The following is a 21,780-nucleotide window of genomic DNA, read 5'->3' as shown; positions in this document are numbered from 1 at the left end:
GACCTGCCCATCTGGGCATGGAGAAGCTTGTGGGGAGCTGCCATGACTACTCCCTTCCCAGTTCACCTCTCCATTGTCTACTATGCTTTCTCTGAAATACCACAGTGATTCAGAAAAAAACTTGGTTCTCTGTTAATTTGGGGGACTATCTGGGCTACATGCTGTCTGTGGATCAGGCAAAAAGTTTCTGACAGGCTCTCTTTTTAATTTACTTTCTACAAGGAATTGCTATTTAATTTCATGACTGTATGATCTACTAAAATAGATTGTGTCTTTGTATCATCCCAAAGGCTTCTGGGACACTGGGAAGAAGCAGCATGTGACTTGGCAATGGCTTGCAAATTGGATTATGATGATGAAGCAAGTGCTATGCTAAAGGAAGTACAGCCACGTGTAAGTAATATGCATTATAATAAGATAACACACAGATTTTTCGCATAGTCAAAACTGTATGAATGCCCAAATATCAAGTCCCTGGGAAACCCTGAATTAAGATATTCAGTAGCTACAAAGTGTTCTCCGCGGAGCCCTTGGGGCTCCGCTAGAGCTTCTCAGGGGCTCCAATGGAGTGTCTAAGTCCCTGCACTACTCACTCCTGTAGCGGTGTCTGGAAAGTCCATATCGAAGAAACACGCCTGCAGGACCTGCGGTCGGCATAGCAACACGGATCATGTGATAGGTTCCGGTCAAGTGATTCACATTACTATGCCGACCGCAGATCCTGCATGCTGATTTCTTTGGTACAGGCTGTCAGGACAACGCTACAGGGGTGAGAAGAACTGGGACCAATGGCGGATTATAATAGGAGTGATTGGGGTGACCGCACCGGGTCCGAGAGTCTAAGGGAGCTCACAGCTGTCCCAATGGCCCCTATTGTAATCCGCACTGCTAAACCTTTTTCATACATCTGAAGAGCATAGCAGCAATGGGTGACCCTATCACTAGTGGGGCGGCAATGGGGGAGCCTGTCACTAGTGGGGCCAATATAGAGGAATTACTACTGAGGCCGCATTAGACGACGCTATTACTACTGGGGCGACCAATATATAGTGGGTCACTTTTGCTACACGGGGCGGATTTGCTGTGGAATTTACAGTAGTAGCAAAGTGGATGAGATTTTGAAAATCTCATCCACACTCTGAGGAAAAAAATCTGCACAAAACCCATGTGGATATTGGCATGTGGTGTTGGATTTAATTCCACAGCATGTTCATTTTAAATATAACATTAATAGCCCATCTAGTGCTCCAACGGTCCTCCGTTTTTTGTTTTAAACGCACCTGTCAAAATACTAATGACTAGCTGTCTGGGTGACTGTGTGAGTTACATGTGGTGATATCACAGTCGTGATCAGTCACCAGGGCTCTGAGCTCCACCCCTTATCACATGACGGTGATGTCATCACAGGTCCTAAAACATGCAGAACCTATCATAGAATTGTAGAGTTGGAAGGGACCACCAGGGTCATCGGGTCCAATCCCCTGCTTAGTGCAGGATTCACTAAATCATTCCAGACAGATATTTGTCCAGCCTTTGTTTGAAGACGTCCATTGAAGGAGAACTCGCCACTTCCTGTGGCAACCTGTTCCACTCATTGATCACCCTAACTGTCAGAAAGTTTATTCTTATATCTAATGTGTCTCCTCCCTTTCAGCTTCATCCCATTGCTTCTCGTCTTTCCTTGTGCAAATGAGAATAGGGCTGATCCCTCTGCACTGTGACAGCCCTTCAGATATTTGTAGACAGCTATTAAGTCTCCTCTCAGCCTTTTTTGCAATCTAAACATTCTCAGATGCTTTAACCGTTCCTCATAAGACACTTCTCTGAACTTGCTCCAGTTTGTCTGTCTTTTTTTAAAGTGCTGTTCCCAGAACTGGACACAGTATTCCAGATGAGGTCTGACTAAGGAAGAGTAAAGGGGGATAATTACCTCATGTGATCTAGACTATATGCTTCTCTTAATACATCCCAGAATTGTGTTTGCCTTTTTGGCTGCTGCATCACATTGTTAACTCATATTTAGTCTATGATCTATTAGTATACCCAAGTCTTTTTCACATGAGCTGCTGTTTAGCCCAATTCCTCCCATTCTGTATGTGCTTTTTTTTCCTTCCATTTTTCTTGCCCAGGTGTACCTACTGCCTTTCTCCTTGTTAAATACCATTCTGTTAGTCACTATCAAGCTTTTCTAGATCTTTTTGAATACCCTCTCTTCCCTAATGTCAGCTATCGCTATTAATTTTGTGTCATCGGCAAATTTGATCAGTTTTCCATCAATTCCTCATTTTATAAAAATGTTGAACAACACTGGGCCTAGGACAGATCCTTGTGGTACCCCACTTGATACATTCTACTACTTGGATGTGCAGCCATTTATGACTCAGCCAGTTGTGTGTCCACCTAACAGTTGCCTTGTCAATCCCATGTTTGGTCATTTTTTTCAATAAGTATGGTATGAGATACTTTGTCAATTGCTTTACTAAAGTCAAGATATACTATATCCACCGCATTTTCCTGATCAACCCAGTCGGTGATTCTGTCATAGAAGGTAATTGGATTCGTCTGGCATGACTTGTTTGTTAAAAACCCATCTGGCTCTGGTTAATTACTCCATTTTTATCCAAGTACTTGCAGTTTTGCTGTTTAATAATTTGTTCAAAGATCTTTCCTGGTATAGAAGTCAGGCTCACAGGCCTGTAGTTTCCTGGATCCACCTTCTTCCCTTTTTTGAAGATAGGGACAACATTTGCCCTTTTCCACTCTTCTGGGACTTCTCCTGTTGTCTAGGTATTTTCAAAGATTATGGCGAGTGGCTCAGCAATTACCTCTGCTGCTTCCTTTAGTATCCTAGGATGTAATTCATCTGGACCTTGAGACTTGAATATATTTAAGTTAGTTAAGTGTTCCCTCACCATTTCTGCTTATAGATAGCCTGCATTTTTTTATTCCCCCAATAGCAAAGGGAAGATCAGTTGATGTTCCATCTACTTTCTGAGAGAAAGCATACCTAATATGAATTTTAAAGTTCAGCCTGCTCAACATCATTCTTAACCAATTCACCATTTTCATTTTGTAAGCATCGAATAGCATCTTTGACTTTTCTTTTGCTTATGACATACCCCCAAAACTTTTTTTTTTTTTATTTGCTTTTGGCCTCACTTCATTATTAGCTTTAGCTTTTCTGACACTTGCCCTACAGTTTCTGCAGACCGCATTATATTCTTCTTTTAGATATTTCCCCCCACTTTCCATTTGATAAACTTATATTTTTTTCCTTTTTAACATGTATGCAAGTTCTGTGTTCATCCATGCTGGTCTCTCTTTAAATGCTACCTATTCTTCCTTCTTTTAGGGATTGTTAACGATTGCGCTTTGAGAATCTCATTTCACCATATTTTCCAATCTTCTTGGACATTTCTGTCTTTAAAAAAATCCAGCCATTGGATTCTTCCTACCCTCTCTGTAAGTTCATTAAAATTTGTCTTTCTGAAAGCCAACCTTGAGGTTTGAGTCTTCTCAGGTCTTCCTTCTCTTTTTATCCAAAATTCAAGGATGGCATGATCACTGCCTCCTAAGGTCCCAGCCATCCTTATTTCATCAACCATTTCCTTCCTGTCGGTAAGAATTAGGTCCAAGATAGAAGATCCCCTTGTTTTATCTTCTATTTTTTGGAAGATTAAAGTGATCAACAAGAGTGAATAAGAATTTGTTGGACCCATTACTTTTACCTGAGAGAGATTCCCACCAATTCCTGGATAGGTGAAATCTCCCATAATCACTGTGTCATGCTTTTTTGAGAGCTTGGCCATCTGATGTAGAAAAAGTTCATCAATATCTTCTGTTTGTCCAGACAGCTTATAGTGAATGCCTACAATAGTGTCCTTTCTGTTGTTCACTCCTTGTATTCTTACCCAAACAGTTTCTACAGAATTACCATGTTCTGAAGCTTGAATCTCTGTGGAGATGATTTCCTAACATACAACACAACACCACCTCCCCCTTTTTTAGGTCTGTTGCTTATAAACAAGTTGTATCTTTCAAGCATTGTATTCCAATTATGTGTATCATTCCACCAAGTTTCTGTGATGGCCATGACATTCTATTTCTCTTTCTGTGTTAGGAGCTCCAATTCTCTGTTTGTGTACCATGCTCTGTGCATTTGTGTAAAAACATTTTAGTTTGTGATCGGAGTCTCTTGCTCCTCTGCTTTCCTTCAGAATTTTTCGTCTTTGTTCTTTCTTCCCACGTCTAATAGCAAGGTTCTCAAACATATTAGCTGTGTATTTTTACCTGGCCTTTCACTTCCCTTCTCTTGTAAGCAGTGTGCTTACAGGAGCTGTGATGTCACAATCATGTGATCAGGGGCGGAGCTCAGAACCCTGATGATCACATGCCGCTGACATCGCAGGTCCTGTAAGCACACTGCTGCTGTACGACTTTGCTGGTTTAGGACCTGTAACCAATGCCAATCCCTTTCACTATATATATTTATAATGACTGAGGTAAAAATCATATGTTGTGATTAGCCCCACCCCTAACTCCTTTCCTGACCACACTTTGGGGCTCCACGAAAATTTTTTGCTTCAAAAAGGGCTCCATGCCTGCAAAACTTTGAGAACCACTGACCTAATTCAATCACCAAAAAACTTGATTTCGCGTTAAGTCAGTCACAAGACCATTACTTGAAACACTAACCAACATGAATCATAATAGCTAGAAGTAAGCTAAATGAGTATCATACAGATAGATTAGGTAAAAGTAATATATGCAAAAATTCAAATAAATTAATGGTAATTGAATGTTACTCCTCCAAAGTCACTAATCTCAAGTCACACACTTAGAATACAGCACACTCACTCAGCTCACCTGCTCAGTTATGTTTTTATTTATAGAGCACTTATCTGTTGTACAGATGCATAAAATGAACCATATTGCTATGTAATGTTAGTGATTGGCACACATGAAATGGTTAAATTCAGGGCTCCTTTACACAACTATGTGGTGATAGCGTATTATGCACACGGGTTGGATCCCGTGTTGCCCTCGCACACATTGTGAGAAATACGCACGCAAAAAGATCTCAGCATGTACTATCTTGGCGCACGTTACAAGTGCATACACACCAACATAGTGCATGGCGACTGGTGGCCTGCAGCAAGTATACAATGCCATTGTGTACTTGCCGTGTGTGTCTTTTTCTCATGCGGCACGTAGCAAACTTCACTCGTGTTAAGTCGCCCTCAATCATTTGAAGGGTTGTCTATTTGTAAAGCTATCTATACACCCTACATGTTTATCTGTAGAACACTGGCAGACCTAATTTGTTATCACTTGCTGTTTCTTTTGTGTGTATAATCACCACGGACATCAGATTATCAGCAAATGTCATGAAAGTGATCATCAGAAAGTCACCTATTTATAGAAACTTACATTTTTGTGTTTTAAACATATTCTTGTTCTGTAGAGAACACTTTGCAGCAGTTTTCTCACTAACCTCACAGGTCGATTACATAGGATCCACCGTTCACAATTGGTATATGTTGGTATATACTGTGACTATCTACTCCCCGTCCCTGCTCAGAGCATGTCTAGAACAGTCTCCCATACATGTCAATGGGTCCTCTCCTCTCGATTGTGTGAATGGCCCACGAAGCTGCTGTAAAGCATATATCTAAATGCTGTTAAATGTAGCTCAAGAAAGATGGCCGCAGCTATAGTCATGTATAGATAACACAATAACAAAATCTACAACCAGAGAATAAAAACAGCATAAAAATGGAATGGTCTTTTGCCCCAGCTTTCATACCCAAATCTGCACCATTTTATAGAATGATCTAAAAATCTGCAGAGAAATTCATACAACATAGATTTTTATGAATGTGACTTGTCATGTCTTGGTGCAGCTGCTGCACGCGGATTTGTCTTGCTGAGTTGGGTTAAATCCAGATGCAGATCTGCAAGAAAATCCACAGCAGAGCTTCCTGGGCTCGGCTCATGAGTTTTTTGCATTGGATTGAACTGTCAGATCCACGTAGTAAAAATCCTGTGTGAATCATCTGACAGTTAAATACCCATGTGAATAAGGTCTTTGGCTGATGGCTATTCCCCCACATCTATACACATGCATGCTCAGGTAAATGTGCATGTGTTCACAGCGGGGAGCAAGGAATAAGTCACTCCCGGAAACCTTTTGGCAGCCGTTCATCTACCATGAAACAGAAGATCAACATATTGAAATCCAACCTACTGTAGCTGATCCTTCTTTTGCCCTATGTCTGCTGGCAGAAGAGAGTTGGGACACCCCTATGCGCATTAGATCGTTGGTCCTGCCTAAATCAGCAGGCTCGTTTGACAGTCCTCTACTTTGCATGAGGGACACTTTAGATCTGCCTAACGTCTTGTCATTTTGTCAATGTAAGCCATGTGTTGTATGCAATGCTGATGGGTTTTATGCAAATATAATCTAAAAACAAAAATGTTCACCTAGGCTCAGAAAATAATAGACCACAAACGAAAATATGAACGTAAGCGACAAGAAAAGGAAGTTACTGAACGCAAGGAGAGGCTGAGAAAAGCCAAAGAAGAACATGAGAGGGCACAGAGGGTGAGTGACCATTACATTATAACAGAGTAAGTGAAAGCTATATTAAGCTGATGAATCACTTGTCTGTTGAGTACAGGAGTTCCTAGCAGTGCTGCACAGTTAAAAACACCCACACTTAGGCCTCATGTCCACGGTAAAAAGAAGATTTAAAATCTGCAACGTTTTTCCCGCACACGGATCCGCGCCCCCATAGGGATGCATTGGACACCCGCAGATAGTTAAATACCTGCGGATGTCGTTTTCCCCTTGAGGCGCGGATTGTGTGTGCGGGGAAAAAAACGCGGCATGCTCCATTTTAGTGCGGGTGTCCCGCAGGGACGGCTCCCGCAGGCTTCTATAGAAGCCGTCCGGATCCGCGGCACACCCGCGCCTGAATTCAAAAACGCTGTGCACAGCGTTCTACTATGTTTTTGACAAAATTGAAACCTCTCCCCATTGATTTCAATGGGTGGCACATTGAGTTTAAAAATGCTTAAACACCCGAAAATGGAACACTCCGTGCTTGAAAAAATGCGCCATTAGAAACGAGATGCGTTCAAATGCTAGTCTGAGACACCCCATTTTAGAACACAGCACGAAATGCTGTAAAGCAGGCTGTGCAAGATCAGCCTAATACGATTTAAAACCAGCTTAACCCTATGCAATCCAATTTTGAATTCAGGGTTTTCTAGGGGGCTTATTCTTTCTGCCATTATACAATGGCGCCATCTGCTGGCTAGAGCAAGTAGTGTGGTATCTGACATGCTGGAGAGGCCCCCGACATCAGAGCAGCCAGTAATGTACAATAAGAATACCCTGTCGGACATCTTCCGACATCGGAGCTGTACAGCCTTCAATCAGATTGTCTTTATACGTAAGACAGTGGATTGGAACGGGTTAAAGTTGATGCTCTGTTTGATCTACAGGACTGAGATACGTCCTTTCACTGAAGTTCCATCCTGCATGGAATCTCCCTTTGGCACGGTTGAGGACCCTTAGGCAGTTAGTATGTGAACACTCCATTCCTTGAACGCCTGAATACATTGCTGACTTGTTTGTACAATATAGACAACCTTTTACGCTTTTTCTTCCTCTCTAGAAATCTAAAACTATGTTTCTACTTTCTATGTAAACAGGAAGAAGAGGCAAGACGTCAGACTGGAGCCCCGTTTGGAGGTTTCCCAGGTATGTAAATCTGTTGGTTGTTGCATTTAGTATTTCATTAGATTCATGACTGTGTATAAATCAATAGATGAATGATATAATCTGAGGATATACCATCAATATATATCCTCACGTGATCCTTTTTGAATTGAGAGTGTGTGTGTGTTAAAAATAATTTACATTATCATGGATGATTGATTTTAAGGTCTCGCTTATTAGATTGCGTAGCATTCAGAAAGCAAATCCAAGATATTGCTCCATAGTGCACTTCCATAGCTGGTCTTGTTTCTGCTGCTTATATGACCAGGATCAGCCTTTAAAGGAAATACATCAATCGGACATAACAATAATCTATGCTAATATCTTGCAGAATGTTGTTTGAGGTCGCGGCTTGTGGTCCTTGGTCACGTGATCGCCGTTATCCAATGCGTAGCAGCGATCATGTAAATGTTTAAAAAAAAAAAAGCTAAATCCCCCTCCCTTCCCCTGCCACCACTGATCCAAATCATGAAAGAAGGTGAAATTACTTACCAAAGGCCTCCGGTGATGTACCCCAACAAGATCCTTATCCGCGGCCATCTCCCCAGCGTTTTGCTGTCCTCCATCTTAGACTTACACATACAAAATATAGAACACCTCCGTCATCTCCCCAGGTGTGATGCTTGAAATTTAGCTCTAGAGGCCTTACATTTCTAATGATGATCATTGAGATGTTTCTGCCCCTTGTTTGAAGTCACCTGTGGTAAATTCAGTTGATTGGACATAACTTTAATAAAAGGAAAAAAACAAACAACACCCCTGTCTGGCTAAGCTCACAATGCATATCAGAGCCGAAACAAAGCCATGAGGACAGAAAAAAACCGTAGAGCCCAGAGACAGCTGAGAAGGCACAGATCTAGAGAAGGCTGCAAAAAATATTCTGCTGCACTGAAGGTTCCCAAAAGCCCAGCAGCCTCCATAATTCTTACATAGAAGTTTGAAACAACTATAACTCTTCCTAGAGCTGGTTGACCCACCAAACACACGGGGTGTCTTGAAAGTGTGGAAAACCTCATATAGAATTAAACTGGAAGACAGTAATACAATTTTGCATACAAGTTGCGGAAGAAGGGGGAAACCCATTAGATCATGTCGCAAACATGATTACCGTTTGAATGCTGGATTTAACTTTATTTTTTCCAAACGGAAGGTGGATGTGTGATATGTCAAACTGGCAGAGGCTTTCACTAGAAAAATAAGAGTATGCTTTGTTTTAACATAACTTTATTTGTTCTCATGTTACCACAGTGATTTTTCTTCATTGCAAGCAATGTGAATAATGGCACTATCTCAAGCTGTAATAATGTATATAGATGCAGCACACTGACACTCCACCGTCTACCCACAAGGGAGCACTTCCGGGCACTGATGAGGACTTGTCATCCGATGTCCATACAATATTAATCAATAATAAAGCAGCATCCGGGGGACAAAACTTCACAGGCAACGTGATGTTCACACAAGGTTCCTTTTTATTGCCACAGCTTAGCATACAACACAGCAACGTTTAGACTGACTGCTTTCAGTCTTTCTCAAGCCAATGAAAAACACAATGCACATATATCGCTTATATACAAAACTAATACATGCCCCCACCAATCATGAAGAACTAAAAATCAACAAACAAATTACCCCCAGGTGAAGAGCATCCAAACGGGTAAACTGCCGATCACAGCTGCAGCTTGAATTCTTCACGGGTGCATCAGGAGCATAATGGAGACTGTTTCCTCCAGCGTCTACATTGGTTCAATGCGCCTGCGCAAACTCCGCATGACACTCTCAGCTCCTGCGCGACATTACATCAATTCATGTGATTGTGAGCTAGCGGAAACCGCCGACAACCACCGCCAGACCTGTCCCGCGTCCCTTTCGGTCCCTCGTACTACACTCACATGATTGCTCCATTGCGTCACCTGATCATTCGAACCTACGCAGGCTTTACATGGTGCTCCATCTATTTCGGCATCACCTCAACACCGCATGCGCCCAAGTCTCTCCCATCCAATAACGATACCGGAGCTATAGGGCTTCCTATTAAGTCCAAATATGGACCAAAACTAACCAATGACCTTTGGCACTATATTATATATACCCATATTAGGAGAACCAGAATATGTTGAGACATCCGTATGTCAGGTAAGCAAAGAATGTGTCATCGGTGCAGATTTCAGTCAATGCCACCCAACCAGACCTCCCATGACCTACAGTGCAGTTGCCAAACTTCTTTCCAAATGCTTCATCAGTAATGTTTTTTTTTCTCATCCAGATTTTATTTTATCAGCGACAGAACCTGGTTCTTGGAAGTTGGAAAGAAATTTGGTAACTGCACTGTGGGTAATAGGAGGTCTGGTCTGGGTGGTAGTGTTTGACATGTACCGGGATGACACATGTGCTTCATCTATCTGCTATTAAGATGATCTCAACATGTTCTACTTGAAATAACGCCATTATTCACATCACCTGTAATGAAGAAAATCGCTGTTAATTTGAGAATGAATAAAGTTATGTTAAAATGAAGCACACCATTATTTTCTGGTGAAGTTCTCTCCCAGTTTGACATATCGCACATATACTTTCCGTTTGGAGAAAAAGTTGAATCCAAGATGGCAGCATTCAAAATGGCTGTCATGTTGGTGACATGATCAAATAGGATTCCCCCTTCTGCATCTTGTATGCAAAACTGGATGATTGGCTGGCCAACGGTTTTCATTCTATATAGGCATTTCCACATCTTTGAGACACTATGTGTATGTACTGTATATTTATCGTGTGTATGTGTGTATATATACCCAAAACACAATTTGACATTTTCTTCCTCCGACCATCACCATGTAGGATGAAAAAGGATATATTTTAAATTTTTGGACTTTTACAGATGCGATGATTCAAATTCCTTTTATTTTTTAATATGGGAAGGGAGGGGGTTAAATGGTTTAACATTTTAGTCTTTTTTGTTTTTTTCTTACTTGTAAGAGTTTGATCCAATATACCGTACACTGTAGAAGTTATTTGTCACAATAGTCTTAAGCTTTGCCACAAGCAGAGTATAATGGCCTGCAATACATGGCAGCCATTGGAAGCCTTCACTAGTCTCCGTGTTGCCATTTAAACCCATTGATGCCGAAGAGGTCTTTCTCCAACCCTTCCAGCTGGCTGCATAGATGCGCTGTCAACTTTTGGTTAAAGGCACGGATGAGAGCTAGCTCCAATTGTTGCCGTTGAAAGGAGTATCAACTGTCAGAAACAGTTGGCACCCACTGGGTATGGAGCAGGCTCTGCTCCCTAGCCCGCTCCACATCCCATCCATGACCGTGGGTGGTTGTTATGGGGTTTATAAGGATTTTCTTTTAATGCTGTGACACTATCAGTGTGAAGAGTCTGATCACTAGGACCAATGCAGATCAGGTGAAGATGCTTCATTGAAATAACTGTTTCCATGCACTGCGGTTTCATTCTAGTAATCAATCAAGCTTTCGTCCGTCTGCATACTTAAAGTTCTTTTTCATCACATCCTAAAACATCACATAATCCTTTTTTCTTTGTGATGTTACTTCTAGTTTTATCCACCTTTTGTGCTTTATAGGAGGATTCCCAGGTGGTATGCCAGGTATGGCTGGAGGCTTCCCTGGTGGCATGGCTGGAATGCCAGGAGTGAGTGAAATCCTCTCTGACCCAGAAGTCTTGACTGCTATGCAGGTAGGTGCTAGATTTGAAGCAATGTTCTGGGTCCTTCTAAGTAATAGGTTTAGTAGATCACATTCATAAGTGTTCCCAATATGCATCATTTTATCTGTCTCTTGCTGCCTCTGAAGATTAAAAGAAAAACAAACCATCATATGTGATAGCGATACTATACATCTTTAGGGGTAGAGGTGCCAAGCGGTATAATTTTTCATCCCATACTGTTGTAGGGGCAGCAATCCTCACTCCAATTTACAACTCAGTATTTGCCAGTATAGTATAAGAAGAGCATAGTTTTATTTCTTTTTGCGCTTTGCTGTCCTTTTTACTATATTACTTCATAATCAAGTGTTTTTCATGTATTTGATACTGTCCAACGAAAAAAATGAAGCACTTTCACAGCACTGTTGACTAAAAAGAAACATGCTACAGGTCTTTTGAATGCAGCAATAAATTAAAAAAAAAAAGTTTTTGACGTTGCAAAAAAAAAAAAAAAAAATCTATTAAAATTTGCTATTGGCATAATCGTACTGTCTGTAAAGAACAAGGAAGTGATGATATGGTCCCACAGAGCCCTGATCTCACATCATCCAGTCTGTCTGGGATTACATGAGGAGACAGAAGGATTGGAGCGTGCCAACATGCATAGAAGATCTGTGCTTAGTTCTCCACGATGTTTTGAACAACCTCCCTGCCGAGTTCCTTCAAAAATTGTGTACACGTGTACCGAGTAGAACTGATGCTGTTTTTGATTTGATCTGTATATTTGTCTGCTGTTCACTCAGTTTGCATTTTGCTAAAGGGGTTTTCTGATTATACTGACCTTCAAGACCGTGCGGGGAAGGGAGGACTTAGTACCAAAAAAAAAAAAAACCTCCCCGTTTGCTGAACTGCTCCCCTGCAGACACTGCAGATCTCCAGTGCGTTGTTTACCTGCTTCTGCAGCGCTCATATGGGAGGTTTACCTACTTTACCACTGCAGCCAATAGGAGGCCAGACAGGGACCTCATCAGTGATGCCCCATAAACCTGTTGGCGGGAGGAGCTTCTACATTAGAAGCCCATGTAACCGTTTTACGGGATGTGACTGGGTCTTCTGGCCTTGCGAGATGTCATGGCGCTGAATCACTAAAACCACTCCGATGCCACTGTGAGCATATTGATTTTATATAGTTATGGCATTGGGGGCCTAAAGCTTTTTTTTTTTTTTTTAAAACAACTTTGGGGAGGGCAGACCCTTTAATTGATAAAAAAATAAACTTTTTAACATTTATTTTTGAAGGCATTCTTACTTTGCAGCATCCTGTTTTTCTTTCTTATCTTCTCCTTAAGGCCACTTTCACACGGGTGACAAAATTGCCCAATTTTCTCGTGATGCTTTGGTGCTCCAAATCACATGTATATGAAAGCCTTGCTTTCCTGTGAGTTCTTTGCATCTGCAATGTTTTGTAGGCTGCTACATTGCAGCAATAATTGCGGCATGCTTTATACAGCCGCAGTTTGCAAATTTTTTTTTGCACATTTCTCCATGGAGCCTTTGTTTTATTAGCATTACATCATACAAAATTGCAGTTTTCATGCGATGCAACTTTAACATAAGAGATTTCTACCCTAATGTGTCAGGATTTGTTTTGCTTCCAATGTATGCATTCAATTTAAATGGTTTCTCACAAAGTTACGTGAAGGTGGAAATTATATTATTTTACTTTTCAAGGTGGGTCCGTTCCTGTGTTTTTAAAGGCTGCTACTTAAACCTTTCCAGCTTGAAACTAGATTTTTGATCTTTCCCATTCTGGGGGTTCTCTAAAGATATGTGCATGTAGACAAAAGCTTAACAGTTTATTCCCAGGAACAAGATTATTGGAGTTTTGTGCAGTGCGATGCACACAAAACTCGCACTATGAAATCCATTCTTTTGAATAGATTTATACACACAAGTGAGGATAAAAAAAGCACAGCATGTTCTATACTTGGGCGTTCCCTTGTTTCCAATGGGACCTTGAAAGAAATCTCCTAGCACTCGCATGCTGTGCCATGTGCTTGCGAATGCGATGCAATTTTAAAAAATTAGTTGAAGACCATGGAAAGCCGTTGCTATCTCTTCATGCGTGGCGATGCAAATTTTAGCAAAAAATGCATCACTGGGGGACAAAAATCGTTCATTCGTAAGCGCAATATTGGGCCAAAGTTTCTCTGCCAGATATCGCGCTCGCCTGTGTGAATGTAACCCAAGTGCTATATTTGAACTCGACACATGCTGAACTTTTCTTTTTAGGATGTATAATGCACAAAATTGTGTTTTTGACTCAACCTTTTGGCCACAAATATCAATTTGTATGTATTTATTATTTTTTTAAAGTATATACTTTGATGAAAACTTGCATGAGGGTGGCTGTGTGTACATAGTACTGAGCGGTATTTTGGCAGTATTCCGGGTGCCTACATTGAAAAAAAAACATGGGCATGATTGTTCACTGATTTTTTTTTTTTTTTCTCCTCCCGAAAAATAACTGACATGATTTTCTTTCTCCCCCCCTCCCAAAGGATCCAGAGGTGATGGCTGCATTCCAAGATGTAGCCCAGAACCCAGCCAACATATCAAAATATCAGAGCAACCCAAAAGTGATGAATCTGATAAGTAAATTATCTAGTAAATTCGGAGCCAGCGCATAGCTTACAGGAAATACTCAAGACAGAATTGCGGTGAAGAAACATAAAGTGATCACGAACAGCTTTGTATTCTGATGACTGTTGTTCCCTAATCTTTTTTTCTTCCTTTTGAAATGATATAAATATTGTATTACAGATCACATTTGTTATATTTCTTTCATAAACAAGTTTTTAAATTTCAAAGAATACAAATTCTGACCTTTTTCCTTCTTCAGCATTACTGAACTACTGTAAATTGCTACAAATGGACATATTCACAAATAAGTCATTCTTCTTGGCAATATCTGATTAGCAATATAATAAAACTCCAAAATGCTGTTATTTTGTATGTGTACTGTCATAAATGGCCTACAGAAAAGAAAAAGCAGACCTTTTCAGAAATCCCTTTTCACATCATGCAATGTTTTTCAAGGCATGAGTTATAATTAGAGCGAGCGAGCGTACTCGGATAAGCACTACTCGCTCGAGTAATTGGCTTTATCCGAGTATCGCTGTGCTCGGGTCTGAAGATTCGGGTGCCGGCACAGAGTGGGGAGCTGCAGGGGAGAGCGGGGAGGAACGGAGGTAAGATCTTTCTCTCCTTCTCTCCCACCCGCTCTCCCCTGCTCCCCGCTGCGACTCACCTGTCAGCCGCAGCGGCACCCGAATCTTTAGACCCGAGCACAGCGATACTCGGATAAAGCCAATTACTCGAGTGAGTAGTGCTTATCAGAGTACGCTCGATTATCTCTAGTTATAATCCTTGTTTTTTCGGTCAGATCATTTTTAGTGAAAAATGTAGAATTGACCCTCGACTCCTACATATTTATACATGAACATGGTGTACATATTATTTTCTCGAACAAATACATTCAACCCCTTAAGGACGCGGCCCTTTTTTTCCCAATTTTCCTATTTTTCCTCTCCCCCTTTTTAAAAAATAAAATAAAATTGTTCTTTTATTTATGCATTAACATAGATGTCTGAGGGCTTGTTTTCTGCAGGACGAGTTGTGTTTTTCAATAATACTACCAGGTTTCCCCCCAAAATAAGACCAAACCCGGTAAGCCCTACTATCGGGTTTTTTTTGGGGTGGGAGTGGGGGGGCAAATTACCACTCCCCCCTCTCTAAAATAAGCCCTAATTACACTAGATTAAGAAAAAAAAAACAGCAATGCTCACATAGCTGGTGGCATCCTGGTCCCTCGCGCTGGACTCTGGTGCTGCGGCAGGCTGCTGTGTCCTCCACATTGACAGCATTCTCTTCTTGGTAACAGGGCTTTGAATACTCCAGCGAGTGAGTGCTGTGATTGCATCACGATCACCACTGGCTCAGCCAATCTAAGCCAGCGCTCAATCATTCACATCCATTCAGTGAATGACTTCACTGAAAGGCTGTGATTGGTTCATCGAGCACCGGCTCTGATTTGGCTGAGCCACGGCGCTCGTGATCCAATCACAGCACTCGCTTGCTGGAGGCGGGGTATTTAAAGCCCTGTTACCAGGAACAGAATGCTGTCAGTGCGGAGGACACAGCAGCCTGATGGAGTCCAGCGCAAGGCATCGGGATGCCATTGGCTAGGTAAGTATAAGACACTGTGCCTCTCTTAGGGGAAAAATTAATATATCATCTTTGGGGAAATACAGTGTTTTATGTACCATATAATGTACTGAAAAACTTTTTAAAAATTCTAAGACTTTTTGAGCTTTTTATTGCATTTTTTTCTTGGAGCCAGCTTTGATTGCTCCTGCAGCATGACATAATGCCATAGCATTATGTCATACTGCGATTGGACAGACATTCTATCAAGCCACCACATGGGGATGGCTTCATAGGCATTCTGCTATGACAACCCTGTGGCCTTTCAGAAGGCTTCCAGCTGCCATGACACCCACACGGCTCCCTGCAGTCGCAGGTGGCCGTTTGGGACCCCTGAAAATTGGCTGGGGGATTTAAAGGCCGCTGTCAGAATAGGTGGCATTTAAAAGATGAGCGGCTCCAGGCAGATTACCCTAGCCCTTTTCCATCCAGGTCAGCGTCTGCAGCGCTATAAGTAGGACCGACCGCAGTAAGTAGGACATCGTACCTACCTCACCAGAGACGGTGACACTGCTGCCCAGGATTCACCGCTGTGGGGCTACCGACTGGGGTGGGGGGGCTCCCTGCACATCGGGCACCCGCCATGTGAAATGCGAGCACTAACAAGCAGGCTCTCCCCTGCAGCTGCAGAGGAAAGCAGTGAGCAGAGGGGAAGTACAACTGAAGAGGCAAGGACTTCTTGTCATCCCAACATGAATAAATCCACAGCTCTTCTCTCTCCCCAAGCCTGGGCAGATCCATCTACTTTACAGTAGATTAAACAACCCAAAGCCTCCATTTTTTCGATTACATAACAGGGCTGCTTCCCTGGAGTTGCATTCTCCCAATGCACTTAGAGGTAATTTCCAAGTTCTTCAGACTGGTATAGGCATGCTAGGAAAGACCACATTCTTGTTTTCCTTTGAGTGTCCCTACCTGAAGGGATATGGTGATTGGGGCATGATCTGTTATTTCAATAGGTAGTATAGTGGTGTCTACAAGTTTTCCAAAGAGCAACGCAGATAGCAAAAGGTAGTCTATCATTTAAAAACTTTGGTGGGCCGAGGAGTAATGTGTGTACTCCCTTGAGTCTGCGTTTATTATGCACCAGGGGTCGCAGAGTGATTGTGTCTGGGTGCTGTTTTGTGTTGACCTGTTCAGGGGAGGGTGCATAGCAGTGTTTAGGTCTCCACCCAGTATCAGGTTGGGATTTTGGCTCTGCAACAGTAAAGTTTAATTTAGCAAAAAAAAAAAAAAGGTGCTTGATTTGGGGTAGAGACGTTAAGTAGAGTGTAGTCTATGTTGTGCATTCGTGCCCTAAGTAGTAAGAATCTGCCTTTCTTCCTCTATTGAGTATGTCAGGCCCTTTCAGAAAAGAATGGCTACCCCCCCCCTGTTCTCGGATGTGTAACTTGATCTATAGCAGGAGTCAAGCCAGGGGGCTTTTAATGTGGCCTCAGAGTCTTGTTTTACAATGTGGCTATTGGAAATATATGATATCAGGGCAAAAACGCCTCAGGTGTGTTAGAATTTTTTTTCCTCTTGATTGGAGTGTTGAGGCCTGTCACGTTCCATGACATTACTTTGATGTGTGCAGGTGTGAGGTATTCCTGTCCTATCTCAAGGTTTGTCATGGTGCGGGACTTTGTCGTGAGTTGTGTGGTTTTGCTGTACCTTTCTCCCTTGCGAGCAGTCAGGTGGGCCATTGCGAGAGGTCTGTGCATTGACGCAGCAGGTCTAAGTGTTGACAGAGGAGAGAAGCATAGTGGTGGCAACATTAATAGTCTAGATGAAAACACAAATTAAAACCAGTGTCCCTTCTAGGAAATTTAAGTTCTCACAAAAGCATTGTAACCCATGTGTTTCCACACCGTGGCGCATCAAAGCCTTCTGATGTTTGCTGCATCTAATCGTTGGCTGCAAGATGAAAGTGTTGGGCTGCTGTGTGAGGGTCATCAAAAAATAGTTGTCGACCATTTTCTTGTATCCTCAGTTTCGCTGGGAATAGCAGCTGGAATCTAATAGAATTTTTCATGGAGGTGGTGACATACTGGAGTAAAGGCCTTTTGCTTCTGGGTAACTGATGGCAATAAATCATGGAATATGAAAATTCTGAATCCCCTGACTTTTAGGGTCTGCTGGCGTTGATATTGTCGTAGGATACTTTCTTTCACTGCCCAGTTTAGGTATTTAGCAATCACTTGTCTGGGTCGCTGGTCTGGACCTGATGGTTTGTTGGGTCCCACTCAGTGTGCCCGCTTTATACACAGTCGGTTGTTGTTTCTGAGAATAGGGCATTGGGGAGGTCTACCGTTAGCGGGGTCATTAGGTCTTCTCCTGTCACATTCTCCGGAATGCCCACGAATCTGAGATTATTTCTGTAATCGCGGCTTTCCAAGTCCGCAAATTTTTCCGAGGGCCTGTTCATTCTCCTGGCACCTGGCTATGGTGTGCTCCATGCTGGAGATTTTTGTTGCTTGGGAGGTTTGTTTGTTTTCCAGGTCTGCGATCGTTTGGGCATTTGTGGTGATAAGAGTTAAAGCACAGTTGATTGAAGTGTGCAGAACTTCTAATCTCCTGTACATCATGGGCATGAGCTTGATGCCTCGTGCACTGTTAGGGCAGAGTGAAGAGCTCCCCGTCTGTTACTTGTGACGTACTATGATACGGAGAAGTGTGCAATGAAGCCATGCCTTGTTCTGCATCTGGCTCCTGAGTCAAGTCTTGCTCTTGGCCCGATTTGGGGGGAGCTAGCAAAAATGTATGTACACCCTTAGATATATGTTTAATCCCTTAGTGAGGGCCTCATTGCCTTTTTATGTCCTAGCTAAGTGGGCTTTAATCCTCAGGGACGTAAATACATGCATCTGCTGAGGATTAAAGCCATGTGGGCTATGGCCGCTGACGGAGGTAGACGACAACGTGGAGCTATCTTGGGCGGCTGGTATATCCGACCCTCGGTAATGTGATCGGCGCTCTCTCCGAAGGCCAGGGCCGATCGCATGAAAGTAAACGAAAAGTGAGAAAGTTAGTTTTAGCTTCCCTCACGAATCGGATCCATGAGGGCAACTGAATCTAATCACGAAAATCCTCTGCAATGTCCCATGATGATGTGGTCCGAGAACAAGCTTCGTCAGTCTTCTGCGCATGTGTGCTTAAGTAAAAATGGTGATTCACGGGCAGAAGACCAGATCGGCCCAGGAGATTTCAGTGGCCCCTGGCTAATGAAGTTAGCTGGGAGGCAGGAGATGTCACCGGGCAGGTGATAGCCGCTATCCAATGGATAACAGAGATGTCAGAAAAGTTCAAATAAGTAAATAAAGGTAAAGATGCAGCTCCCCTCATGGATCAAAATCCATGAGAGAAGGTGAAAATACTCAGCCCCATCCTCTGTGATGTCCCGTGACTCAAAGTGTAGATCGGGGTGAAGGCGGCAGGGGGGGGTGTTGATGTCAATGTATTGGCCGGGAGGGGGGGGGTCACATAGACTTGTCACTGTTGGGTGCTGTTACACAGACTTCTTTCTGGGGGTGGGGGTGCTGTCACACAGACTTGTCGCCGCGGGGTGTGCTGTCACACAGACTTGTCGCCGCGGGGTGTGCTGTCACACAGACTTGTCGCCGGGGAAAGAGTGGGGGGGTGTTGTCACAGTAATTTGTCGTGTGGGGTAGGAGGGGGGCTGTGACAGTAATTTGTTGCGCTGGGGGGGGAGGGGTCTGTCACAGTAATTTATCACATGGTGTAGTAAAATCCTGCCTGTGCGGGGAGGGGAGGAGGGGAGCTGTGTGTGTGTGTGTGTGTGTGTGTGTGTGTGTGTGTGTGTGTGTGTGTGTGTGGAGTGGCACTTTGGGGGGGCCGGGGTGCACTGTGGGGGAGATGTGTTACTTTCGATGGCAGAGGATCGCGATCCTCTGCCATTCAAAGCAATGGGTGAGCAGGGAGATCTCCTGCTACTGCTCTGACAGCTGTAGCAGGAGATTCCTTCATCTCCCCTGCATGTACCCTAATCACTGGACACTGGGACAGCAGTGTCCAGTGATGAGGGGACATGCTGGGGAGATGAAGGAATCTCCTGCTACAGCTGTCAGATCAGTAGCAGGAGATCTCCTTGCTCTTCCATTGCTTTGAATGGGGCCGGGAGGCTGCGGCTCCATTCCAAGCAGTGAAGGGACTTGCGGAGGGAGAGAGCTATATCAGGCTGTCACTCACAGCTCGATATCGCTCTCCCCATGACAGCCTGCGTCTCCATAATGACACCGGTCTTCCGGTCATGTGACCGGCGTCATCGGGAGCGCACATGCTGAGGAGAGAGAGACAGCAGTGCATCATGGGAATTTCCTAGCGGCACCATCTTTATAAAGCTGGCCTGAAGAATTTTTCAAAGGGAAGATAAGGAATAAAAAGGTCAGTAGAATATCGATTTTTATGTGTAAAGCTGTTGTGTATGATGCTTTTACTCTACAGGGCATTCATGGGAAAAAAAAACTTAGTTTGTGCGGCGGGACAACCCTTTTAATGCACTCTTCAAAGGGGTTTTACGGGAAATCGATGATTATTTTCAGATAGGACATCAATAATTGATCAGCTAGGGTCTGTTGCTCAGGAGCCCAACCAATCAGCTGATTTGTGCGCCAGCTGACAGCGCTGCAATTACAGAGGGTGGAGCTGAAGTAGCTTGAAGTGCAATTCTGGCATTTTATTTATATTTTTATTGTAAATATGGCAGAAAGGGGAAAATGAATCTTATTACCTTTTTATTTTAATTAGTAAATGCTTTTTTTAAACTGTCTTTACTAACATTAAACTGATTTTTCTTTTGTTTTTTTAGTCCCTATGGGGAAAAGAACGTGCAATGATTTGATCGCTCCTTCAGTATGTTGTATGCCATTACATGGTATCGCAATATGACAGGCATTCTATCAAGCCACACCACAAGCATTGCTTGATAAGCACTCTGCAATGGCAACTGGATCGCAACCCCAGACCTCATCACAGGGGGCTGTACAGGACCCCTGAACCTCCGCCAGGGCATTTAAAGGACCAATAGCGCGGATGAGTAGTGCGGCTTATCGGAGCTGTTGTGGCTGGGTGCTGGCTATAAGAAACAGCCGTCACCCACATTGTATGGATCAGGATTAGAGATGAGCGAACGTACTCGGTAAAGCACTACTCGTCCGAGTAATGTGCTTTATCCGAGTATCTCCCCGCTCGTCCTGAAAGATTCGGGGAGCGCCGCGGAGCGGGGAGCTGCAGGGGAGAGCGGGGAGGAACGGAGGGGAGATCTCTCTCTCCCGCCCGCTCTCCCCTGCTCCCCGCCGCAACTCACCTGTCAGCAGCGGCGCTCCCCGAATCTTTCAGCACGAGCGGGGAGGTACTCGGATAAAGCACATTACTCGGACGAGTAGTGCTTTACCGAGTACGTTCGCTCATCTCTAATCAGGATCAAGCCGCGATCTCCCTACACACAGACTCTGAAGCTGCAGGACGTAACTTTATGCCCTGTGTGTCGTTAAGGGTTTAAAAGGAACAAGTGGCTAAACCGGAGAAATAGAAACATGGTATTACATAGGGAAAGAATTTTGATTTACCAGATGCAGCTTTTTCTATTTTAGAAAGTGAGGCCATGTCCTAGTGATATAAGATACCCCTTTAAGAATGAGTAGAATAACTGGAGGCCTGTAATGCCATGAAGCAGATTTATCGGTGTCTCCTGCTGCGGTGTTTGGCCTTGATTGGTTTATTCAAGCTGGAGTGATCCACTCTGCAGATAAACACTACATCTTTATCTGTCAATAGGGATTTCTTCAGAGACAGACAAGGAGTCTTCATGAAAGTTTCCTCGTCTTTCACCCTGTTCAATATTTCTCCTATTCTGACGTTTCTATAAACTCCGGGCAATTTTTCTTCTGAAACCACTTGACAGTCAGAGCATCAGGAAAGTAATCTCACAGCAAGGACTTGAAAAGAATTTGATCATCCTGGACACCACCTTTATATAGAATCTCCGATTGGGGACGCTAAGGGAGATCTCCAATACGAAAAAATGTGTAATTGCAGAGGGCGTGGCCTAGTCAGCTGAGAGGACA

General features: G+C 43.2%; 1 protein-coding gene across 1 annotated transcript in view; it reads left to right on the top strand.

Annotated features, from left to right (window-relative positions):
* Positions 1–14,457, top strand: part of ST13 (ST13 Hsp70 interacting protein) — a 62,830-nt gene extending 48,373 nt beyond the window's left edge. Inside the window, exons 8-12 of the mRNA XM_066596191.1 lie at positions 291–393; positions 6,488–6,604; positions 7,720–7,768; positions 11,370–11,482; positions 14,011–14,457. Of these exons, the coding sequence (XP_066452288.1) occupies positions 291–393; positions 6,488–6,604; positions 7,720–7,768; positions 11,370–11,482; positions 14,011–14,139 (511 nt within the window). The 3' untranslated portion in view covers positions 14,140–14,457. The remainder of the gene's footprint in view (positions 1–290; positions 394–6,487; positions 6,605–7,719; positions 7,769–11,369; positions 11,483–14,010) is intronic.
* Positions 14,458–21,780: the final 7,323 nt, after the last annotated feature.

The sequence above is a fragment of the Eleutherodactylus coqui genome, chromosome 3 (genome assembly GCF_035609145.1).
Source record: "Eleutherodactylus coqui strain aEleCoq1 chromosome 3, aEleCoq1.hap1, whole genome shotgun sequence".
Classification (NCBI taxonomy): domain Eukaryota; kingdom Metazoa; phylum Chordata; class Amphibia; order Anura; family Eleutherodactylidae; genus Eleutherodactylus; species Eleutherodactylus coqui.
This window is presented reverse-complemented; position numbering and strand designations above follow the sequence as displayed.